Here is a 19,707-nt window from a genome sequence, read left to right as displayed (position 1 = left end):
CTTGAGTCGTCTTTCTTGAGTTCCTTTTTACTTTGAGCCTCCACTAGGCCTTTCAGTCATCATTTCTGTTTTGGATTACAGTCTTCTTAGATTTGCCAGGATCAACAGTCAAAAGAAAAGAAAAGATATGGAACCTGCTTGTACTTGGAGTTTATTGTCTGAACAGAAAGGTGAGTAACTGAATGAGGTAAGAGAGGGTATAACCTAGATAATCCTGTTCATTCTTTTTCTCCTACTTCTCCTCATGGACTTCGGGACTTTTTTTTGAATCTTTAACATTGTGTTGCATGTGTATAGGTGTATATATATTGAGACATTACATGGATACAATATTTACCCATTAATAATCTCTTGAAAATGTCTCCACAATTTTTGTGTTTTCCGAAGTGAGGAAAAAGAAAAGAGAAGAGGCAACTGTGGTTTCTACTGTTTTCCATGATCCCCAAAGCATTTTTAACCCTAAAAGACCCTCAAGTCTCTCCCTTTACTGTAACCACAGATTTTGACAGGAGACAGCCCAAAAGAGCAAAGAGCGAAGATGGCTGGAGTCCTTCCCCTTGTGGCTGATTCCTGAACTCCAAGGAATATTTAGTTATGAGGAATAGAAATTGGTTATCTTCAACGGACCACTCACTTGCCTGCCCATTTCTGTGACATTCTAACATCTGCCTCTCCAGAGTCTGCTTCCTCCTATCCACTTAGTCACACCTTCTCCCAAGTATAAATCTCACTCTTGCTTTTAAAGGTGTGCAAGTACTAAAAACCTATAGAAATGTGGAGGCTGTGTGTGCGTGTGCGCATGTGCGTGTGTGTATGTATGCACGCGTGCCTGCATTTGTCTATTTCTATCTATATACCTATATGTGTGAGTATTTGGGCTGAGTCTCTGTGTATATGTATTTAAATTGTAGGTCATTGTCACACTAACATCAGCAATGCCTTATTTCTCATTAACAAGTTAAGCTTAACAGAAGCTTCAACAAAAGCAATAGGCTAATGCTCAGAGGAAAGCAAAATACCAGAAACAGTCACTTCAAATACTGTATGCCTCTTTAAGTTAATGCCTAAAATTTTCCTTACAGTGCATATAAATGTAAATGTTTATACCCTAAATATATGTGTGTGAAGGTCTCACATTAGTTATAAAATAATTTTGTGGGTAAGTTGGAATAGATGTGAGGTGACTTACTTCCTTGTATTTCTGCCTGGGGAGCAGTGTGAATTGCTCTAACAGTGTGGCTAAATTTCTGTATATTTCGTGTTTTGATATGAAGGTGTATTTGTGCTACTCTTTTTCTTTTTTTATTAACATATACCAACTCTTTCCTCCCACAGCTGCTTCAACTTCTCAGGCTCCATATTCATGGAAGGATCTCACAGGTAGATGTTTCCTCTCTTTTACTCTCATTTTGTTTTGTGAAAAATGCCTCCTATAAACCTGGCTTCTCGTCCGCATTCCATTCCCATCTCTCCCCCCATATTCATTGGACAGCAACCATTGATATCTTCTAACAAATAGGACTTTTAGATCACATAGAGTAGGTATTTGAATACTAGCAGGACCACTGATGGTGGTCGGGCACCATTCGTACGAACTTGATGGCTAGAACAGACTCTAAGTTGAGGCCAGCAAGTTACAGCTAGTGGGCCAAATCAAGCCAGGGGCCTGTTTTTGTAAATAAAGTTTTACTAGAACCAGCCATGCCCACTCATTTACATATTGTCTGTGGCTACCTTCAAGCTAAGATGGCAGTTGGATTACTGCAACAGAGACCCCAAAGCCTAAACTATTTACAGAATTTTACAGAGGAAGTTTGCCAACACTTACCTGGATCAGCATTCCCCAAGCAGTTCTACGGAGCACTGTGGTCCAGGAGATAATAACTTCGCTCTTAGGAAAGGGTTCTATAGTCATTTAGGACTAGAGAGTGCTGGATTAAACCAAATTAAACAGCCTTTTTTTTTTTTTCTTTTTTACTGTAGGCCATTTCAGATCCTTTCACATGCTAACATGCACTGAGAAACTCTAAAAGGAGACAAAGGGTGCGTTCCCCTTAACTTATTCGACCACTGGACTTCTTTTCCACAGCTCTCTTATTAATATCTTGCAAAATAGTGCTCCAAGGAACGGTTATTTGGGAAATGCTAGCTTAGACATTCACCTAACAGAAGTTTAAACTTGATAACTGACTCCTTGGATTATTTTTTCTAGTTGCAGAAAGTGAAAAGCTATGTAGTATGGTATTTAAGCATATAGACCATGGCTTTAGACAAACCTTAATCTTAATTAAGTCTCTACCACTTACTAGCTGTTGAACCTTGGACAAGTTATCTAATGCAATGAGCAGGACTGGCCACATAATTGGTGGGCTGTGGTGCAAAATGAAAAGGCAGGACCCCTTATTCAAAAGTATTCAGAATTTCAAAATAGCAATAGCAGAGCATTACACCAATGGTTCCTTCTGAGCACGAGACCCGTGCACAGATTGTACACCCATGAACTCAGAACCCTGGTTATAAATGTCAATGTCCTTAACCATAAAATGTGGATAATACTTACTTCGTGGGATTATGGTAAGAATTAAATCAGAAATGTATATAAAGAGCCTAGTAAAGGGTCTGGCACAGAATAGGCAGTAATAAGTGACTTGTTTTTAATTCAAAAGCATTTATAGCCATATTCAATAATTACTTATTGAGTCTCTACTATGTGCCAGGCACCATGCTAGGTACTTAAGGTATTATGGTGAAGAATACAAGTAAGGTCCCTGTTTTCATGTAGATTATTGTTTAGTGGGAAAGACAGTGAAAAAATAAACAACACAAGTATAAATTGTGATAAGAGCTATAAAGCGAAAACAGGGTGCCGGGAAAGGGAATAATAGAGAGGATCTGCTTTAAATCGAGTGGTCGGGCAAGTACTCTTCTAGGAAGTGATGTTTAAGTTGAGATCTGAAGGATGAGAAAAAGCTCTCCACGAGAAGAGCGGGAAGAGTGTTCCAGGCAGAGAGAATAGCTAGTGGAAAGGCCCTGAAGTGGGAGAGAACATGGCATTTTTTTAAAAAAGATTATTTATTTATTTATTTGAGAGAGAGAGAATGAGAGATAGAGAGCACGAGAGGGAAGAGGGTCAGAGGGAGAAGCAGACTCCCTGCTGAGCAAGGAGCCTGATGTGGGACTCGATCCTGGGACTCCAGGATCATGACCTGAGCTGAAGGCAGTCGCCCAACCAACTGAGCCACCCAGGCGCCCGAGAACATGGCATTTGTTAGAAACTGAAAGCAGGCTAATGTGGCTTGAGTGTAGGGTCTGAGGAGAGTGATTCACAGTACACCTTGTAAGATAAGGTAAGAGTTTTAGATTTTATATGAAGTGCAATGAAAAGCTCTTGAAAGGTTTTGGGCACGGCAGTCACATGATGTAATTGGTATTTTTAGAAGATCATGTTGGCTGCTGTGTGGAGGGGGGCCATAGATAAGCTAGAGTAGATGAGTAGGAGGCTATTTCAGCAGTCCAAGAAAGAGTTGATAGTGCCTTGTACTTGGGTGGTATTTGAGGATGTAGAGATAAATAAAGGAATTGGAGGCTTATTTTGGAGGTATAAATAATAGGCCTTGCTAATTGATTGAATGTGGAGGATTCAAGAGGAGAAAAAGAAATAAAGAATGACTCCTAACATTTTTCTGAGCAACTTGGTGGCACCGTTTAACTGAGATGAGGTGCCTGGGGAGGGTTTTGTTTTTTGTTTTTTTTGTTTTTTGGAGGGGCAGCCATGTAGAAATCAAGAGCTCAGGTTTAGACATGTAAAACTGGAGGACCCTTTAAGATGTCCTAGTGGAGAGGGTGGTATGAGTTACAGTTGTTTGTATTGTTGTCTCGGATTCTGTGATTACGAACTCTTGGTGTCACCTCATTAGATTACCAGGAAATATTTAGAAAACATCTAAAAGAAAAATACCTAAACATAGGAGTCCATAAATATTATCACCATGGCAGACATATAGAGTCATGACTGCTTGTTGTAAAAGAACATGGTATATCAGAAAAGACACTGTGTGGGATTCCTCAACAAGATAATTTTATCGAGATGGAACATGTATTTGATCCCAATGAAGAGGGCTCCAGCTCCTCCCAAGCTGTGGTTCTTCAGGGATGTGCGGGGATTGGGAAAACGGCTGTAGTACACAAGTTCATGTTCGACTGGGCAGCAGGAATGGTCACTCCAGGCAGGTCTGACTATCTCATCTATGTACACTGCAGAGAAATAAGCCATATTGCTAACCTGAGTGCTGCCGACCTGATCATTAACACTTTTCAAGATATAGATGGACCAATCCTGGACATTATTCTTGTATATCCAGAGAAGCTTCTGTTCATTCTCGATGGCTTCCCTGAGCTTCAGTATCCTGTAGGTAACCAGGAAGAGGATCTTAGTGCTAATTTCCAGGAGAAGAAGCCAGTAGAGACCCTCTTATGTAGTTTTGTGAGGAAAAAAACTGTTCCCCAAATCTTCCCTGCTGATAACTGCCCGGCCTACAACCATGAAGAAGCTCCACTCTCTGTTAACAAACAACCTATCCAGGCAGAGCTTGTATGGTTTACAGATGCTGAAAAGAGAGCGTATTTCTTGAGTCAGTTTTCAGGTGCTGATGCAGCAATGAGGGTCTTTTATGAGCTTCGACAAAATGAAAGCCTTGACATTATGTCCTCTCTTCCCATCATCACCTGGATGATCTGCAGTGTCCTGCAGTCACAGAGACATGGTGACAGGACTCTTATGAGGTCACTTCAGACCATGACTGATGTGTATCTGTTCTACTTTTCCAAGTGCCTCAAAACCCTTACAGGCATGTGGGTGTGGAAGGGACAAAGTTGCCTGTGGGGCCTTTGCTCTTTGGCTGCAGGGGGACCCCAGAACCAGCAGGTCCTAGTTCAAGTCAGTGACCTCAGGAGACATGGGATAGGAGTATATGATATCAGCTGCACTTTTCTAAATCACTTTTTGAAAAAAACTGAAGACGTTGTCAATGTCTACACTTTCCTTCACTTCAGTTTCCAAGAGTTCTTGGCTGCTGTGTTCTGTGCCCTGAAGAATGACAGCAACTGGATGGTTTTTGATCAAGTGGGGAAAACGTGGCAAGAAATATTCCAACAATATGGAAAAGGGTTTTCATCACTAACGATACAGTTCTTATTTGGCCTCTTACATAAAGGAAAGGGAAAGGCCGTGGAAACTACTTTTGGAAGAAAAGTCTCTCCAGGACTTCGAGGGGAGTTATTGAAGTGGACTGAGAAAGAAAGAAAGGATAAATCTTCTAGATTACAGATGGGGCCAACAGACTTGTTCCACTATTTGTATGAGATTCAGGAAGAAGAACATGCAAAAAGGATAACTGATGATTTATAGTCAATTACATTGCTTCAACCTACCTATACAAAAATGGACATTCTGGCTATGTCATTCTGTGTAAAAAGCAGTCACAGTCACCTGTCAGTGTCTCTGAAGTCTCAGCACCTACTTGGATTTGAGGAGCCAGAGCGAGCCTCCGCATTCATGCCACCAGCCTTGACACTTAATCAGTGAGTATGTTAATGTCTTTTCTCCGGTATTTTGGCCTTCAGAAAAAAATAGGCATTCGTGTTTATTTCAAGTATTCAGGCACATGATCATTTGGAGCATTATTGATAAATAAAATGAATCATCTCCACTTTCCCTATTTTATGTCCGTCACCCCAGTAAGGATTTATTGACTATCTATCACATATTGAACACTAGCGTTGGTAGACAATGAGGGAAAGTTAACATTTCTGAGCACTTACTACGTGCCAGGCACTGTGCTAGGCACTACAGATATGTGGATTAGTCTCCTCCGTCACTCTGCGAATGTGCTCTATCATTATAAAGTGTTGTGAGCATGTAAGTAATCAAGATTATCATTGAGGACTCTGATATTTTGGTGTCTATGACTATTCTAAAAAAGGTGGTAAACTTAACATTGAATTGGTCATCACTCTCCCCTACATATACTTCATCACTGAGACCTCAAAGAGCTCCAGGTTGGTAAGGGTCAGAACTGCACTCCTGTGTATATTGCCGTAAAGCCTGGGCTTTTTCCATCAGGCTTGCACCTTCACAAAGGGTCCAGAGCTTGCACCTTTACAAAGGGTTCAAAGAGGCTTAGGTAAACCACTTAAATAATACAGATCCTGTATACTAAAAACAGAGTTCTACTGACTTATTGACTAAAGCAGCCAAGAAGATTTATACCTGTGTTATCTAGAAAATGCCACTGGTCATAAGTCTGTTCTCAATACTTGGGTTAAAATGAACATTGCTGGGGTGCCTGGGTGACTCAGTTGGTTAAGCGTCTGACTCTTGATTTCCACTCAGGTCATGATCTCAGGGTTGTGAGATCGAGCCCCACATTGGGCTCTCTGCTGAGTGTGGAGCTGGCTTAAGATTCTCTTTCCCTCTGCCCCCCCCCCCAACTTGTGCATGTGCTCTCGCTCTCTCACCAAAAAAAAAAAAAAAAAGGACATTGCAATCCTTTAGTTGTGGGACCACCTGAGGGGTAGGGGACCTTGAGAAGAAGAAATTGGGCAGAGAGCTGTACTTGGGGAGTGAGTTAACCCAAGTCTTTTCTCTGATAGTTGTATTTCCTCATTGGGCAGTAGCATAGAGATAGAAATGACCATGGGATATGTGTGTTTGAGGGAGGTGGGAGGGGGAAGGGAAGTGCAGCAAGAGTTGTGTTTGGGATTAGTGTGGAAGGGGTAAGAGAAGTTACATGGACTTAGAATTACCAAGGACCTTGGCTAGTGTCTTGACAAATTCATGACAGTTTCAATCCAGATGTATACTGTAAAATAAAATAATGGACAAATACATTGAGAATTTTTAAACACTGATGGAAACAAAAAGGGGCTTCTGATTCATTCTAGATTTCCAGAAAATCAGCCTTAAATGGAGTCCCTATCTTAACCCTATTGCCTTTATCAGAGGGTTAAACTTTCTTCAAAATTTAACCCAAAATATTCCTATCATAAGCATGTTGACTGAGATTTTACTATTGAACTTTTCTAGTTTTTTTTTGTTGTTCAAACATAATTAACATGCAGTTTCAGGTGTACTGTATAGTGATTCAATAATTATATACAGTTCTCAGTGCTTGTTAAGGTAAGTGTACTCTTAATCCCCTTTATCTATTTCACCCATCCTCCACCTACCTCCCCTCTGGCAACCACCAATTTGTTCTATTTAAGAGTCTGTTTTTGTCTTTTTTTCTTTGTTCATTTATTGCTTAAATTCCACATATGAGTGAAATTGTGTGGTATTTGTCTTTCTCTGTTTGCTTTCACTTAGCATAATACCCTCTAGGCCCATCCATGTTGTTGCAAAATGGCAAGATTTCATTCTTTTTTATGGCTGAGTAATATTCCATTGTATATATTTGCCACATCTTCTTTATCCATCCATCGATGGACACTTGGGTTGCTTCCATGATGTGGCTATTGTAAATAATACTGCTCTAAACATATGGGTGCATATATATTTTTGAATTACTGTTTTTGTTTTCTTTGGGTGTTCCTCAAAAAAATTAAAAAGAAGGGGCACCTGGGTGGCTCAGTCTTTAAGCGTCTGCCTTCAGCTCAGGTCATGATCCCAGGGTCCTGGGATTGAGCCCCACATCGGGCTCCCTGCTTGGCGGGGAGCCTGCTTCTCCCTCTCCCTGCTGCTCCCCACTACGTGTGCTATCTCTCTGTCAAATAAATAAATAAAACCTTTAAAAAAATTATAAAAAAATAATTAAAAATAAAAGTACCATATGAACTTTTCTAGTTTTCAATTATAGTTAATTCTTCTATTAGTACTGACAACCAAGAAATAGTTATATTATAAAGATAGCTTGGGCAAGTTACTTGACTTCTCTGAGCATCTGCAAAATGGTGATTAAAATATCCATCATTGTTTTGAGGACCAGATGATTTGTCTATGTAAAGTGCTTACCTTGGTGCCTGGCACACAGTAACATGGCTTGGGCTTTGAAGTCAGACAGACCGGAGTGCTGACCTCTGTTCTGTTCCTACCATGTGACCTTAGGCAAATATCTTTTTTGTGCCTTAATTTCCTTATCTGCAAAATGGGGTAATACCTCTTAAGGATTTTAGAAGAGGTGAATGAATACTAGTATGGTGACAGAAGCCAAAATTAACCTTTTACTTAAAATTTTGTTTTTAACTATTTTGTTGTAAATTATTTTTGCTTTTTCATCTCTTTTAGGTCCTTCCAGCTGTGCAATTTGCCAGTATCTTGGCTACACGTGCTCTCCCGAGCACGGCGTAATCCATACTGTAAAATCAAAGACCTGAAGTAAGTTGAACTTTGCTTTAAACACTTAGGTATTTGCAAGGTAAAGATGGGGTTGCTGGAAACTGCACTGATCAGACCTGAAAACAAAATATAACTAGTGCTCAGCTTCTCCACAGTGGAACAGCAAATGAGAAGATATGCTACGAACCTAGAAGGGGTAGAGAGTCGGGCACAGATCCCTGCTGGCCCCTCCAGCCTCTTCCCCTTTTGTATGTGCTATTTTTGCTGCAGGAGTAGGTGGCAGATTAAAGCATCTAAGAGATTTGTGTCTGGTGCCCCTCCTGGACCTACCCCCCGCTTCTCCTTCCAGATTCCCACCGTCGTCCTCCTTGGTTTTCTTTGTTGGGTCCTATCCCATTCCGTGCAGCTCAGTGATCTTTTTCTCTCCCTCCATGTCTCACCCCCATCCCCTGTAGTTACTCCCCAAAGTGCCATTGCTCAGAAGCTCCCCACCCCCGGCCTGACCTTCATTTCTTGCTCACTCTCAGGTGTCTTGTCAGCTTGTCAGTCAGCATCAGGAGCACAAAGGCACAAGCCCCCTTGTTTCCAAACCCCTCACCGCATAGATCAGTGTCTGTTCTCCTTCCCTTCTGTCCCAGAGGAAGAGGCGGCCTTTCCAATCCTACCCAAGCCAGTAAATTCACTTTTTTTTATTTTTGTAAGCATTTAATTATTTCATTTTACACAACACATAAGTACATAACGATCTAAAAGCCCTCCACCCTACTGTCCCAGACCCCACCCCACTTTATATCCCCAACACCCCACCTCCTGCTTACCATCCCCTGACCCTGATGATCTCACCCTCCCTAGGTAATACCTTGTTTGCTAAATGTCTTTCCAGACCTTTTCTATGCTTTTTCAAATATCAATCTATAACATAAGGCACATATAAATCTATAATATACATATCATACATATGCAGAGTTACAGAACTTTGGGGGGTTTTGTTTCACACACACAGAACTGGCTGTTGTATTTTTTCATTGAATAGTACAATGGACATGCCTCCAATACAGTATGCAGGGTCTATCTCCTTCTTTTACACATTGTGTGTTTTCAAGCTTTCTTCAGCTGTCTCCTTCCCCATGGTTCAAGTTTCTCCCATATTCCAAAGAACCCTCTCTCAGCCCTGTATCCAACTCCACTCCTTCCCTTCACAGCCAGAAGTACTCGAAGAGCTCGCCCTGACTGCACTTCCTTGCTTCCTGTTTGTAGACCTAAAGGATTTTCTTAGGGATGGCAAATCTCTGCTGTGTTTTAAGCCCAGGGTTAACTGTAGGCCTGTTTTGAACGTTTCTCACAATATAACTTGATCAGAACATGAAAAAGCTTCCCGTCCAGTTCATTCCTGGAGACTCTTGGGATGCAGGAATCCTCACTATACCCATAACTCTCTGATACTCCTCCCCAGCCAGTTCCGACATTTTCTTTGACAGTCTTTGGTTTGCAGCTGCTCTTCTGGTGCCAATTTCTGACTTGGAAATAATCTGGCTGCCCAGAACAGGAACCCGCTCAAGTTAGCTTAAAGAAAAGGGGATCTGTGTAGAGTGTATTTTCATGCAGCACAATCGCAGGAAGTAGAAAAGTGGTCATGCCACCACTCTCTCCATCTCTGAGGTTGCAGGATCAACTCCTGTGCTGCTTCTCTGTGCCTTATCTGCTCCCTGGGGCCTCATTCTGACATCCTCTAAAAGACATTTGACATCAATAAAGCACACAGTTCTGCTCCCTGACAACCAGGACCAGGCCTTGGCTGTGGCCTCAGCCCCAACTCCAAATAACCCACTGTTTCCTTACCCAACACCACCCTGACTATGGAATCTGCCTCTCTGTTCACATTCTCTAGTGTGAGAACCTGTTTGGCTCAGGATGGGTCAGGTGTCCACTCCTGCTCCAATCATACACAGCCTAGGTGGGGAGAGGGGTGGGTTGCCATAGACATGGCTGCTCAGGTCCACCAGATACTTGGGTTGGGGAGGGAGACACATACAAACAGAAGCTACAGCACTTTTGGGGTGTGGAATGCTAATGCTCTGGAACACAAAGGGCATCAATCAAAACATGTCTCTCCCTGCCAATCTATACCCTCTCCACTTCCCATCCCACCTCCCTCCCACTCCCTTAGCCCCATTCTCCCATTCATCCCCTCCCCCGACTCCACCCAGTTTCCTCCCTCACCTTGAAAATTGATTTCCCACTGGTATATGTTTTTGTTCAGGGGCTTCACATTTCTAAAATTACTAAGGGCTTTGCAGCCAGATTCCCCTCCCACAGCGGAAGCAAATTTCCCTCCGTGAAAAATTCACAGCTTTACACCAAGGGCAGTCCCAATCCCCAGGCCTGCGAAACATGGGAGGTCTTCTCTGCTGATGGGGTTCAGGGTCTCTCCTGTCTCTTTGGGATTCTTGAAGGTGTGTTCCCTGGGACCCCCCATCAGACCACGAGCTAACATCAGAGGGCTTCCAGTGGGGAGATGTCTGAGATGGAGCTCCTGCTGTGAATGTTGCTGCTGGTGGGGATGGTGCGGGCACAGGTGGGAAGGGGGATGAGGGGCATGAGTAGGAATATGTGAATGAGGCAGGGAGCTGGACAGGGAGGGGTGATGGTGTGACTGTGGACCCAGGCTTGAGGGTCCCAGAGAAATAAAACATGGCTGTTTCCACTGACCTGAGATCTCCCTCCCTCTGCCCACCAATGGTGTAATTTTTCTGCTCCATGGCTCCAACCAGGGGCATGAGGCCTCCACCCAGCTCCTTTGCGGCTTCTGCCCCCAGTGCATCCTTCTGTCTTCTTCTTCCTCTTCCTGTGGCACCAGCAGCAGTAACAGAAGTAGCAGCAGCTTGGGATTCCTCCTCCTCCTCATGGGCCCCTTCTGTCCCAGCCCCACTGGCAGTGGCCAGGCCTGGCTCTGAGGCCTGGCCCTGCTCCCCGATACGCCCCAGCTGTTGGAGATAGGAGAGCAGAGTTGAGACCCATTCTGGGGACGGGGCAGGGAGATGGGGTGGGGATCAAGTAGAGATAATCTTACAACCTGGAAGAGCTTCCACCTCAGGAGGTCCCGTTCCTTCTGTGTCTCCACCAGGTTTGCGTGTGTCTGCCACAGCCGGAAGGCTGACTCCTTGCGCTCCATCTCCTGCTGCGCTGTGAGCATCTTTAGGTCTGTGGCCAAGGTCTGTGCAGCGGACTTATGCATTCTGGCAAAATCGTGCAGCCACTGTACCCTGTTCTTGTGTAACTGGCTCTGCCTGTGGGCAATGCGCACGCCCAGGGCCAGGCTGCTCCAGGCACAGGCGTCTTTGGCCTCGCTGGGCACCGCGCTGTCCTCCAGGATGGCCCTGAGCTTGTCCTCTACCTCCTCCCAGGACAGGGATATATTCTCGAGGTAGAACTCAGGGCCTTTCGTGTGCCCGGCCATCTTCTCATTGATGAAGGCCACCACATTGTTGTGCTGGAACCCAGCACTGGGGTCGTCAGGTTTCAAGGACATGACGACTGAGCACCTTAGGGGTTTGGTTGTCCCTGTGGGATGAATCAACCAGTTGTCCACTCTGCAGGGTCCCTCCCCGCCCCCCTGGCCCCCCATCTCCCCTGGCCACCTCACCGCCTGCCCCACGCTCCCCCTCGCCCCCCTTGCTGACCCCCCACCCCCCGTCCCCCACTTCCCCCCGCCCCCCCACTTGCCCCCCGTCCCTCACCCCGGCCCCCCCAACACGCCGCCCCCAGTCTCCACCCACCTGCTGCCCCGCCCTTTCCCTTCCCCCCTCAGACCCTCTTAAAGGCCCTCTGACTGGCTTGCCCCACCCCCGTACACCTCCCACCAAACCTCACCTCCAATGCTGGGGCCAGATAGGGTGCCAGCTAACCACGCCTACCGACTAAGCCCAAAGAGCGCACCTTTCCCTCCGAGGACTCCGGGGGGGAAAAGGAAGTCTTGGGACCAACCCTCGAGGCTTTTACTCTAGGACTGTTCCAACTTCCAGAGACAGTGGGGGTGGGAGGGAATTTGTGAGAAAGGTTCCTCCCAAACTCCAGGACCTAAAAGAACCCGCTACATTGCTGAAAGTCGTTGACGGTGGGAAACAACAAGAGTGGTTAGAAAAGACTTAGAATCGAGAACGTGAAGTATTCATAATCAAGTACAGGAAGTTCCACCCCCCTCCATGATGGTTTGTCCCACGCCAGGGGGCCCTTGTGTCCTAGAGATGGAATGTTCTAGAACCGTCACTGGCTTTCCATACCCCTCGGAGGAAGAGGGTGGAGCCTGGAAACGGCTTCGTCGCCCATTGGCTCAGCACTGAACATTATAGTCGCCCCAAACCGTCTTAAATTCTGGCCATTTCATCCCGAAACCATGCCTCGAATCTGTCCACCTTCACACCCCAGCCACCCTAGTCCGGCTCCCCCTGCCTGTATATCTTCTTACCCCTGCAGCCCTCTGATATCCGGTCTGTCTCCTGCCTACCCTGACGTCAGAGGGATATGAGCATGTCAGTTTAAACCTCCAATGGCTTTCTGAAGCCTACTGGAAAAACCAGACAGACTTAAGGTTTAATCCTACTTTGCCACTTACTAGATGACCTTCTGCTATAATTGAATCTTAGTTTCTACCTATGGGCCTACTGTGAGTACTGAGTAACAAAGTGCATGTAAAGTTGATGTAATGTTTTCTATGATCGCATTTTTGTAAAATATACAAATTGTGTGTGTGTGTGTATGTGTATGTTTCTATGATCTTGAAGAAGGGAATGGGGGGGTATACACTAGACTCTTAACATTGGTTATCTCTGGGAAGTGGAACTGGAGAGGAGGTCTGGAAAAAGTTTTTATCTTTTTAAAATACATATTTCTATGATTGCATTTGTTACAAAAACATGTATTTCTATATGTATGCATGCATTAAAAATCTGAAAAGTCGTGTACCAAAATGTTAACGGTGGTTATTTTGGGGTGGTAGGAATATAGTACTAAAAAAACTTTATATTTTTCTCTATTGTAGAAATTATTTATAATAATCATGTGTTTTAAAAAATTTTTAAACTATTTTTTGATAACTTATGATCATTGTAAATAATTTTTAAATATCCATAAGGTGAATGCATCTCTATAATCTTGCCCTTCCCCAACCTAAAAGATGACTACTATTGATAGTTTGATATATATCCTTCTAGTCTTTTAATATAGGCCATAGTAAATACAGTTGACCTTTGAACAACACAGGATTTGAACTGTGGAGGTCCACTTATATGTGGATTTTTAAAATAAATTCAGTACAGTACTATAAATGTATTTTCTCTTCCTTACGATTTTCTTAAATAAAAAAAACATTTTCTTTTCTCTAGCTTACTTTATTATTGTAAGAATACAGTATGTAATACATATAACCTTCAGATATGTGTTAGTTGACTATTTTACTGTTAAGGCTTCTGGTCAATAGTAGGCTATTATCAGTTAAGTTTTGGGGAAGTCAAAAGTTATAGGCAGATTTTCAGCTGTGTGGAGGTCAGAACCCCTAACCCCTGAGTTGTTCAAGGGTCAGCTGCAATTGGCAGGTTCTCAAACAAAGCATCCTCTCACTTGTCTTCCAGCCTTTGCCCAGGCTGCTCCATGAGTGCCCCATGTCCCTGGGCTCCTCCTGTTCTCCCTGCTCCCATTCTCTTCATCCACCTAACTCCTGTTCAATTTCTCTTCCCCTTTCACAACAGCACTCAAATATTTCTTTCTCTTGTAAGTGTTTCTTGGTCCTCCAAATCCCACCCCAAGCTAGGCAGAATTGTGCTACCTTTCTGTGTCCCCATGATACCGTATGCATACCACGTGCAGTACCTTTCAAGGCCAGGTCTGGGTCTTAATTATTTTCGTGTTTTCAGCATCTGGCATAGTGGTAAGCACCCAATAAATTAATTGTTGAGTGTATTGAAAGAATTCATTACATCAGTAAGGTACAAACAGATACCTTTAAAGAGAGTCCTATTTTCTTTCTTCTCTGAAATGTCTTTTTCTCCACACAGACTGATTTTCTGCCACCTCACAGCTTCTTGTGGTAGGACCTCTCTTTAGCATTTAAAACTAACCAGTATTTGACAGATACGGAGTTTGTAAAAAATACCCTGGAAGATTCAGGAATGAAGCTTCTGTGTGAAGGATTAAAACAGCCAAACTGTATCTTACAGACATTGAGGTAACTGATAGCAGGAGAATTTGTTGTCTATGTTTGTATAATTTTTGGTCCATTTCTGTTTGCACGAGGGGGAGGGCAAAACATGCACAAGATAATGAGGTCATTCTCTGAAGGTTGTACCGACACCTTCTCTCTCCTGCTTCTTGTGGGGCACTGGCAGTTGTTCCAGTACCAGTCGGTGGCTCACTGATCTGGAGTTTAGTGAAACCAAATTGGAAGCTTCAGCTTTGAAATTGCTTTGTGAAGGCTTAAAAGATCCAAATTGCAAATTACAGAAGCTCAAGTAAGTTGTAACTATTAGTTTCCTTGCTGCAAGAAAAAAAATTTAAATATGCAACTGAAGATGGATGTTGTGTGATCAAAACACATTCTGAAGAATCATGGAGAGGAAGAATAAAAGTGACAGTCTCTAAAATTGTTCCTGTGCAACAAGTTTAGGAAAAGAATTTTCTTTGTGGGTGACAATAACATCAATGACTATAATAATAACGCATACTTGTTGAACAATCACTTTGTGCTGAGCATTGTGCTGGCTGCTTTGTATCTGTGATTTCCTTTAATTGTAAAACAGCTCTGAGAGGTTTCAGATTATTATCTCTGTTTTCGCAGATGAGGAAATAGGGACCCAAGGTCATAAGACCAAATAACATGGCAAAGGCACAATTCAGAACCCACATGTATCTGACTTCAAAGTCCATGGTAATGATTTTAATAAAAAAGTTTAGCATATATGTATTAGGGTTGTCCAGAGAAACAGAACAAATAAGATGTATATAAATATACAGTTGACCCTTGAACGGCACGGGGGTTGGGGCGCCAACCCCACCCCCCACAGTCGGAAATCCACGTATAACTTTTGACCCTCCAAAAGCTTAACTACTAATAGCCTGCTGTTGACTGGAAGCCTTACTGATAACATGGACAGTTGACTGACACGTATTCTGTATATGATATGTATTATATACCACATTCTTGTAAGAAAGTAAGCTGGAGGGCGCCTGGGTGGCTCAGTTGGTTAAGCGACTGCCTTCGGCTCAGGTCATGATCCTGGAGTCCCTGGATCGAGTCCCGCATCGGGCTCCCTGCTCGGCAGGGAGCCTGCTTCTCCCTCTGACCCTCCCCCCCTCATGTGCTCTCTCTCTCTCATTCTCTCTGTCTCAAATAAATAAATAAAATCTTTAAAAAAAAAAGAAAGTAAGCTGGAGAAAAGAAAATATTACTAAGAAAATCATAAGGAAGAGAAAATACATTTACACTACTGTATGGTATTTATAAAAAAAAATTCGTGTTTAAGTGAACCCATGCAGTTCAAACCTGTGTTGTTCAGGGGTCAACCGTATAGAGATTTATTTTAAGGAATTGGCTCATGTGGATTAGGGTGGCTGTCAAGTTCAATATTTGCAAGGTAGGCCAACAGGCTGGAGACACAGGGAAAAGCTCATGTTGCAGTTCAAGTCCAAAGGCATTCTGCTTGTGAGAATTCTCTCTTCTTCCCCGGGAGGTCAGTCTATTTCTATAAAACCTTTCAACTGATTAGGCAAGGCCCACCCAAATTATGGAGGGTAAATTACTTTACCCAAAGTCCCCGATTTAAATGTTAATCTCATCTAAAAAAATACCTTCCCAGATACATCTAGGATAATTTTTGACCAAATATCTAGATATATGACTTGGCCAATGTGACACAATTAACCATCGCAATATATATGTGGGTTTATTTATTTATTTTTTTTAAAGTAGACTTCACACTGAGCTCCAGTGGAGCTCAGTGCAGGCTTTGAACTCATGACCCTGGGATCAAGACCTGAGCTGAGATCAAGAGTCGGACGCTTACCCGACTGAGCCACCCAGGCGCCCCTATATGTGGGGTTTTTAAAAGCAAACGCTCTTTAACATTAAAGCTTTCTAAAATTCACTTTGAAACTCCTTTTTTCCCCCCAAATGCCTCTTTTTAAAATTTCTAAATTGGGGAGATATAGACATGTGTACTTATGAGCCCTCTTCAAGGCTAAGGTTGGAGCCTGGTAACTCAAGAGGAAATTGAGGACTCAAAGATTGTAGTATATATCATAGAAATTCTTGAAAGTGATGGAAGAAAAAGTTGCTGGGATTCAAGAAATTAGACTACTCAATATGGAGAAACAAAGATTAAGAAGACAGGAAGGTCGGTAAAAACCACTCTTTGTCCCAAAGAAGGAATATTACATGGATGATGATGGTGGACTGGATCTCTAAGGATGGAAAATTAATGAATAATGAACTTTTTAGATCTTTTGACTATAAAGCTTATTAAAGATATTATGCCATTTCCCCCATGGGATTTGAAAGAAGCTGTGAGCTAGAATTCTAAATTCATGCAGGGAGTTAAAATGAGATGAGGTCATCTTGATATTTCCTCCCAACACTTTTTTGGTGGGGCGGTCAACACTTCCTGAGTTGCCACTGGGGGACACAGTGTTGTGGGGGCAAAGTACGATTCTCCCCTGGAGGCTTTGACGTTATCAAGGTTGGCAGTCTTGTATAGATGGGCCTTTATTTTCTTTGCGCGTGAGGTACTGTGGGTAGGGGGTGAGTAGGACAATAAAGCAGCCAGTTCTGTCTCTGTTCATCTCTCTTCCTCTCCAGGTTGTGTGCTAGCTTTCTCCCTGAAAGCTCAGAGGTTGTTTGCAAGGATCTTGCCTCTGTTCTCATTTGCAATCCAAACCTCGCTGAGCTGGACCTGAGTGAAAATCCCCTGGGGGACACAGGGGTGAAGTATCTTTGTGAAGGTCTCAGACATTCCAACGGTAAAGTGGAGAAGCTAGAGTAAGTTTCTTAGAACTGTCTGGCATCATCTTAGGACTACTGAACTTGGCAAATGCCTGCTTATGTGCCAGGATCTGTGCTTGGGCTTGGCAGAAGTTGTTTCACCCAATTCATTCCTTCCAATAACCATATAAAATGGATTTTTAATCCCCATTGTACAGATGAGGAAACTGAAGATCACAGGGAAACATGACTTGTCCAAAGTCACATCACTCAAAAGTGGTATAGTCAGGATGTGACTCCAAAATTTGTCTCCACATCTCCTGCTCTTTCCAGTATACAGCCATCTTGCCTGTTTACAGGAATGACACTACTTAAATATTCAGAATATTTACAATGCACCCAACACAGCCCTAGATGTGGGTAGAGTTATCAGAAGGACAAGTGACAAGGCTGCCCTTTAGGACACACAGATATGAACCAATTGGAGAACAACACAATTCAATGTGTAATGAAGTGGCCAACACTGTGGAATCATTTAGAAATGCCAGATGAGCCCAGGGAAAGGTAGGAGGTCACTGTGGGCTGGAGACCTCAGGAAGTGGGTTTGTGAAGGAGGTGTGCCAGGAGCTGGAACTTGAAGGGAGGCTAGGAAAACATTCTCAGAAAGCTAAGAGACAGCAGTGGCTGATTTTACTTCTCCTTTTCTTGGTAGCTTGAGTAGCTAACAGATGCTAGCTGTATGGAGCTCTCTTCTTTCCTGCAAGTGAGTCAGCCTTTAAAAGAGCTGTTTGTGTTTGCCAATGCCCTGGGGGACACAGGAGTACAGCATCTCTGTGAAGGTCTGCAGCATGCAAAGGGTATTGTCAAGACTCTTGTGTAAGTGCTTATCCTTGTTCTCACGGGCCTTGGCACTTGAGATTCAGTGGGACTCCTTGGTTAACGGCCACCTTGGTATCCCCATTCCTCCAGGCTTTCTGAATGTTCCCTTTCTGCAGCTTGTCGTGAGTCCCTTGCCCGAGTCCTGAGCTCCACCCAGAGCCTGACAAGGCTGCTTCTAATTAATAACAAAATTGAAGACTTGGGACTGAAATTGCTGTGCGAAGGATTAAAACAGCCTGACTGTCAGTTAAAGGATCTGGCATAAGGATCGTGGACTATAGCCACAGGCAGAGTTTCCTGATGTTTCAGCAACTCTTAAAATTAAATGAGTATTTTTTGGCCTGGTGATCGAATCTCCAAGGAAGCAATAAATGAAGAACCAAATAATTTAGGGAGTAGAAATGTTCCCCTCTCCACAATCTCTGCTTGGCCCTGGCCCAAGGGATTTTTTTTTCACACGATACTCTGAGTTTCTAATGTGTTTTTCTAGTGGGCCAACAGAATTCCTGAAGTAACTCAGTGCAGATGAAATGATGCCAGCCTTCTCTACCTTACTTCCTGGCAGATTGTGGACCTGCCGCCTGACTGGAGAGTGTTGTCAGGATTTGTGCAGTGCACTCTACACCAGTGAGTACCTAAGAGACCTTGACCTCAGTGATAATGCCTTAGGGGACGAGGGTATGCAGGTGCTGTGTGAAGGGCTGAAACACCCCTCTTGCAAACCGCAGACCTTGTGGTAAGTGCACAGCGACTCTTTGCTCACTGGGCTCTTGTTCCAGGCTCTATATGAGATGGAGGGTCATTGTGGAACTTTCTTGAATCCCCAATTCCCCATAGGCTAGCAGAATGTCGTCTCACAGATGCGTGCCGTGGAGCTCTTGCCTCTGTCCTCAACAGAAATGAGAACCTAACATCGCTAGACCTAAGTGGAAACGACCTCAAGGATTTCGGAGTGCAAATGCTGTATGATGCACTGATTCAGCCAATCTGTAAACTACAGACATTCTAGTAACTTACTATGGCGGGGGAGGTGGGAGGGAGGGGGTCAAGATAGACATGTGGGGTTTGATCATAGCCCACTGCAGTGAGGAAAGAAGAAAAACTGAGGGCAAGCCATGCCTAGGCAAAATATCAAAGTAAGTGAAATGACCAGTAGGCCTCCTCCTTGGGCACAGGGACAGGGCTAGAGGCAGAGAACAGGCAGCACTGGATCTCACTGCTAAGAGAAGCAGCATGGAAGAAGAGTGCCAGATCTAGATTCTGTTAGGTCTGGCTTCAATACTGGGTTTAGCATCACTAGCTACATAGCCATGCTTACTTAACCTCCCTGAACTTTTGTATCCATGTCTGTAAAATGGAGCTAATGCTAGTACCTGACTATCTGGTGTTGACAGGGGGATTGAATGAAGTGAAACTTCAGTTGCAAATGTACCGAGTACAACCTTTGGCACATAGGTGTGCTCCACGAATGTTAGATTCCTTCCCTTTTCTCTTCTCATACTTGCCAGGGGCCTTAATATTTACATTT

The 19,707-nt window shown here is 43.6% G+C and overlaps 2 protein-coding genes across 2 annotated transcripts; one reads left to right on the top strand and one right to left on the bottom strand.

Annotated features, from left to right (window-relative positions):
• Window positions 1–4,795: 4,795 nt before the first annotated feature.
• LOC118526461 (NACHT, LRR and PYD domains-containing protein 12-like) lies at window positions 4,796–19,188 on the top strand. The gene is made up of 4 exons (XM_078064003.1): window positions 4,796–5,380; window positions 17,224–17,357; window positions 18,745–18,915; window positions 19,017–19,188. Exons 1-4 carry the CDS (start codon window positions 4,796–4,798, stop codon window positions 19,186–19,188), a joined length of 1,062 nt encoding a protein of 353 aa, XP_077920129.1.
• On the bottom strand, window positions 10,448–11,861 carry TEX13B (testis expressed 13B). Its single transcript, XM_036077733.2, has 2 exons — window positions 11,406–11,861; window positions 10,448–11,298 (listed from the first exon to the last, which is right to left on the bottom strand). Exons 1-2 carry the CDS (start codon window positions 11,859–11,861, stop codon window positions 10,615–10,617), a joined length of 1,140 nt encoding a protein of 379 aa, XP_035933626.1. The 3' UTR covers window positions 10,448–10,614.
• Window positions 19,189–19,707: the final 519 nt, after the last annotated feature.

Source organism: Halichoerus grypus, chromosome X, assembly GCF_964656455.1.
Source record: "Halichoerus grypus chromosome X, mHalGry1.hap1.1, whole genome shotgun sequence".
NCBI classification, from domain to species: Eukaryota; Metazoa; Chordata; class Mammalia; order Carnivora; family Phocidae; genus Halichoerus; species Halichoerus grypus.
Note: the sequence above shows the minus strand (reverse complement) of the source record. Positions and strands in the feature narration are given on the sequence as shown.

Bases quoted from the DNA above. Each gene is read 5' to 3' on its own strand.
- LOC118526461 (XM_078064003.1), top strand. From the start codon at position 4,796: ATGACTGATGTGTATCTGTTCTACTTTTCCAAGTGCCTCAAAACCCTT. The intron at 17,358-18,744 runs GTAAGTTTCTTA...ACTTCCTGGCAG, and splicing joins GGTAAAGTGGAGAAGCTAGA to ATTGTGGACCTGCCGCCTGA. The intron at 18,916-19,016 runs GTAAGTGCACAG...AATTCCCCATAG, and splicing joins TGCAAACCGCAGACCTTGTG to GCTAGCAGAATGTCGTCTCA.
- TEX13B (XM_036077733.2), bottom strand. From the start codon at position 11,861: ATGTCCTTGAAACCTGACGACCCCAGTGCTGGGTTCCAGCACAACAAT. The intron at 11,299-11,405 runs GTTGTAAGATTA...CGTATCGGGGAG, and splicing joins TGAGGTGGAAGCTCTTCCAG to CAGGGCCAGGCCTCAGAGCC.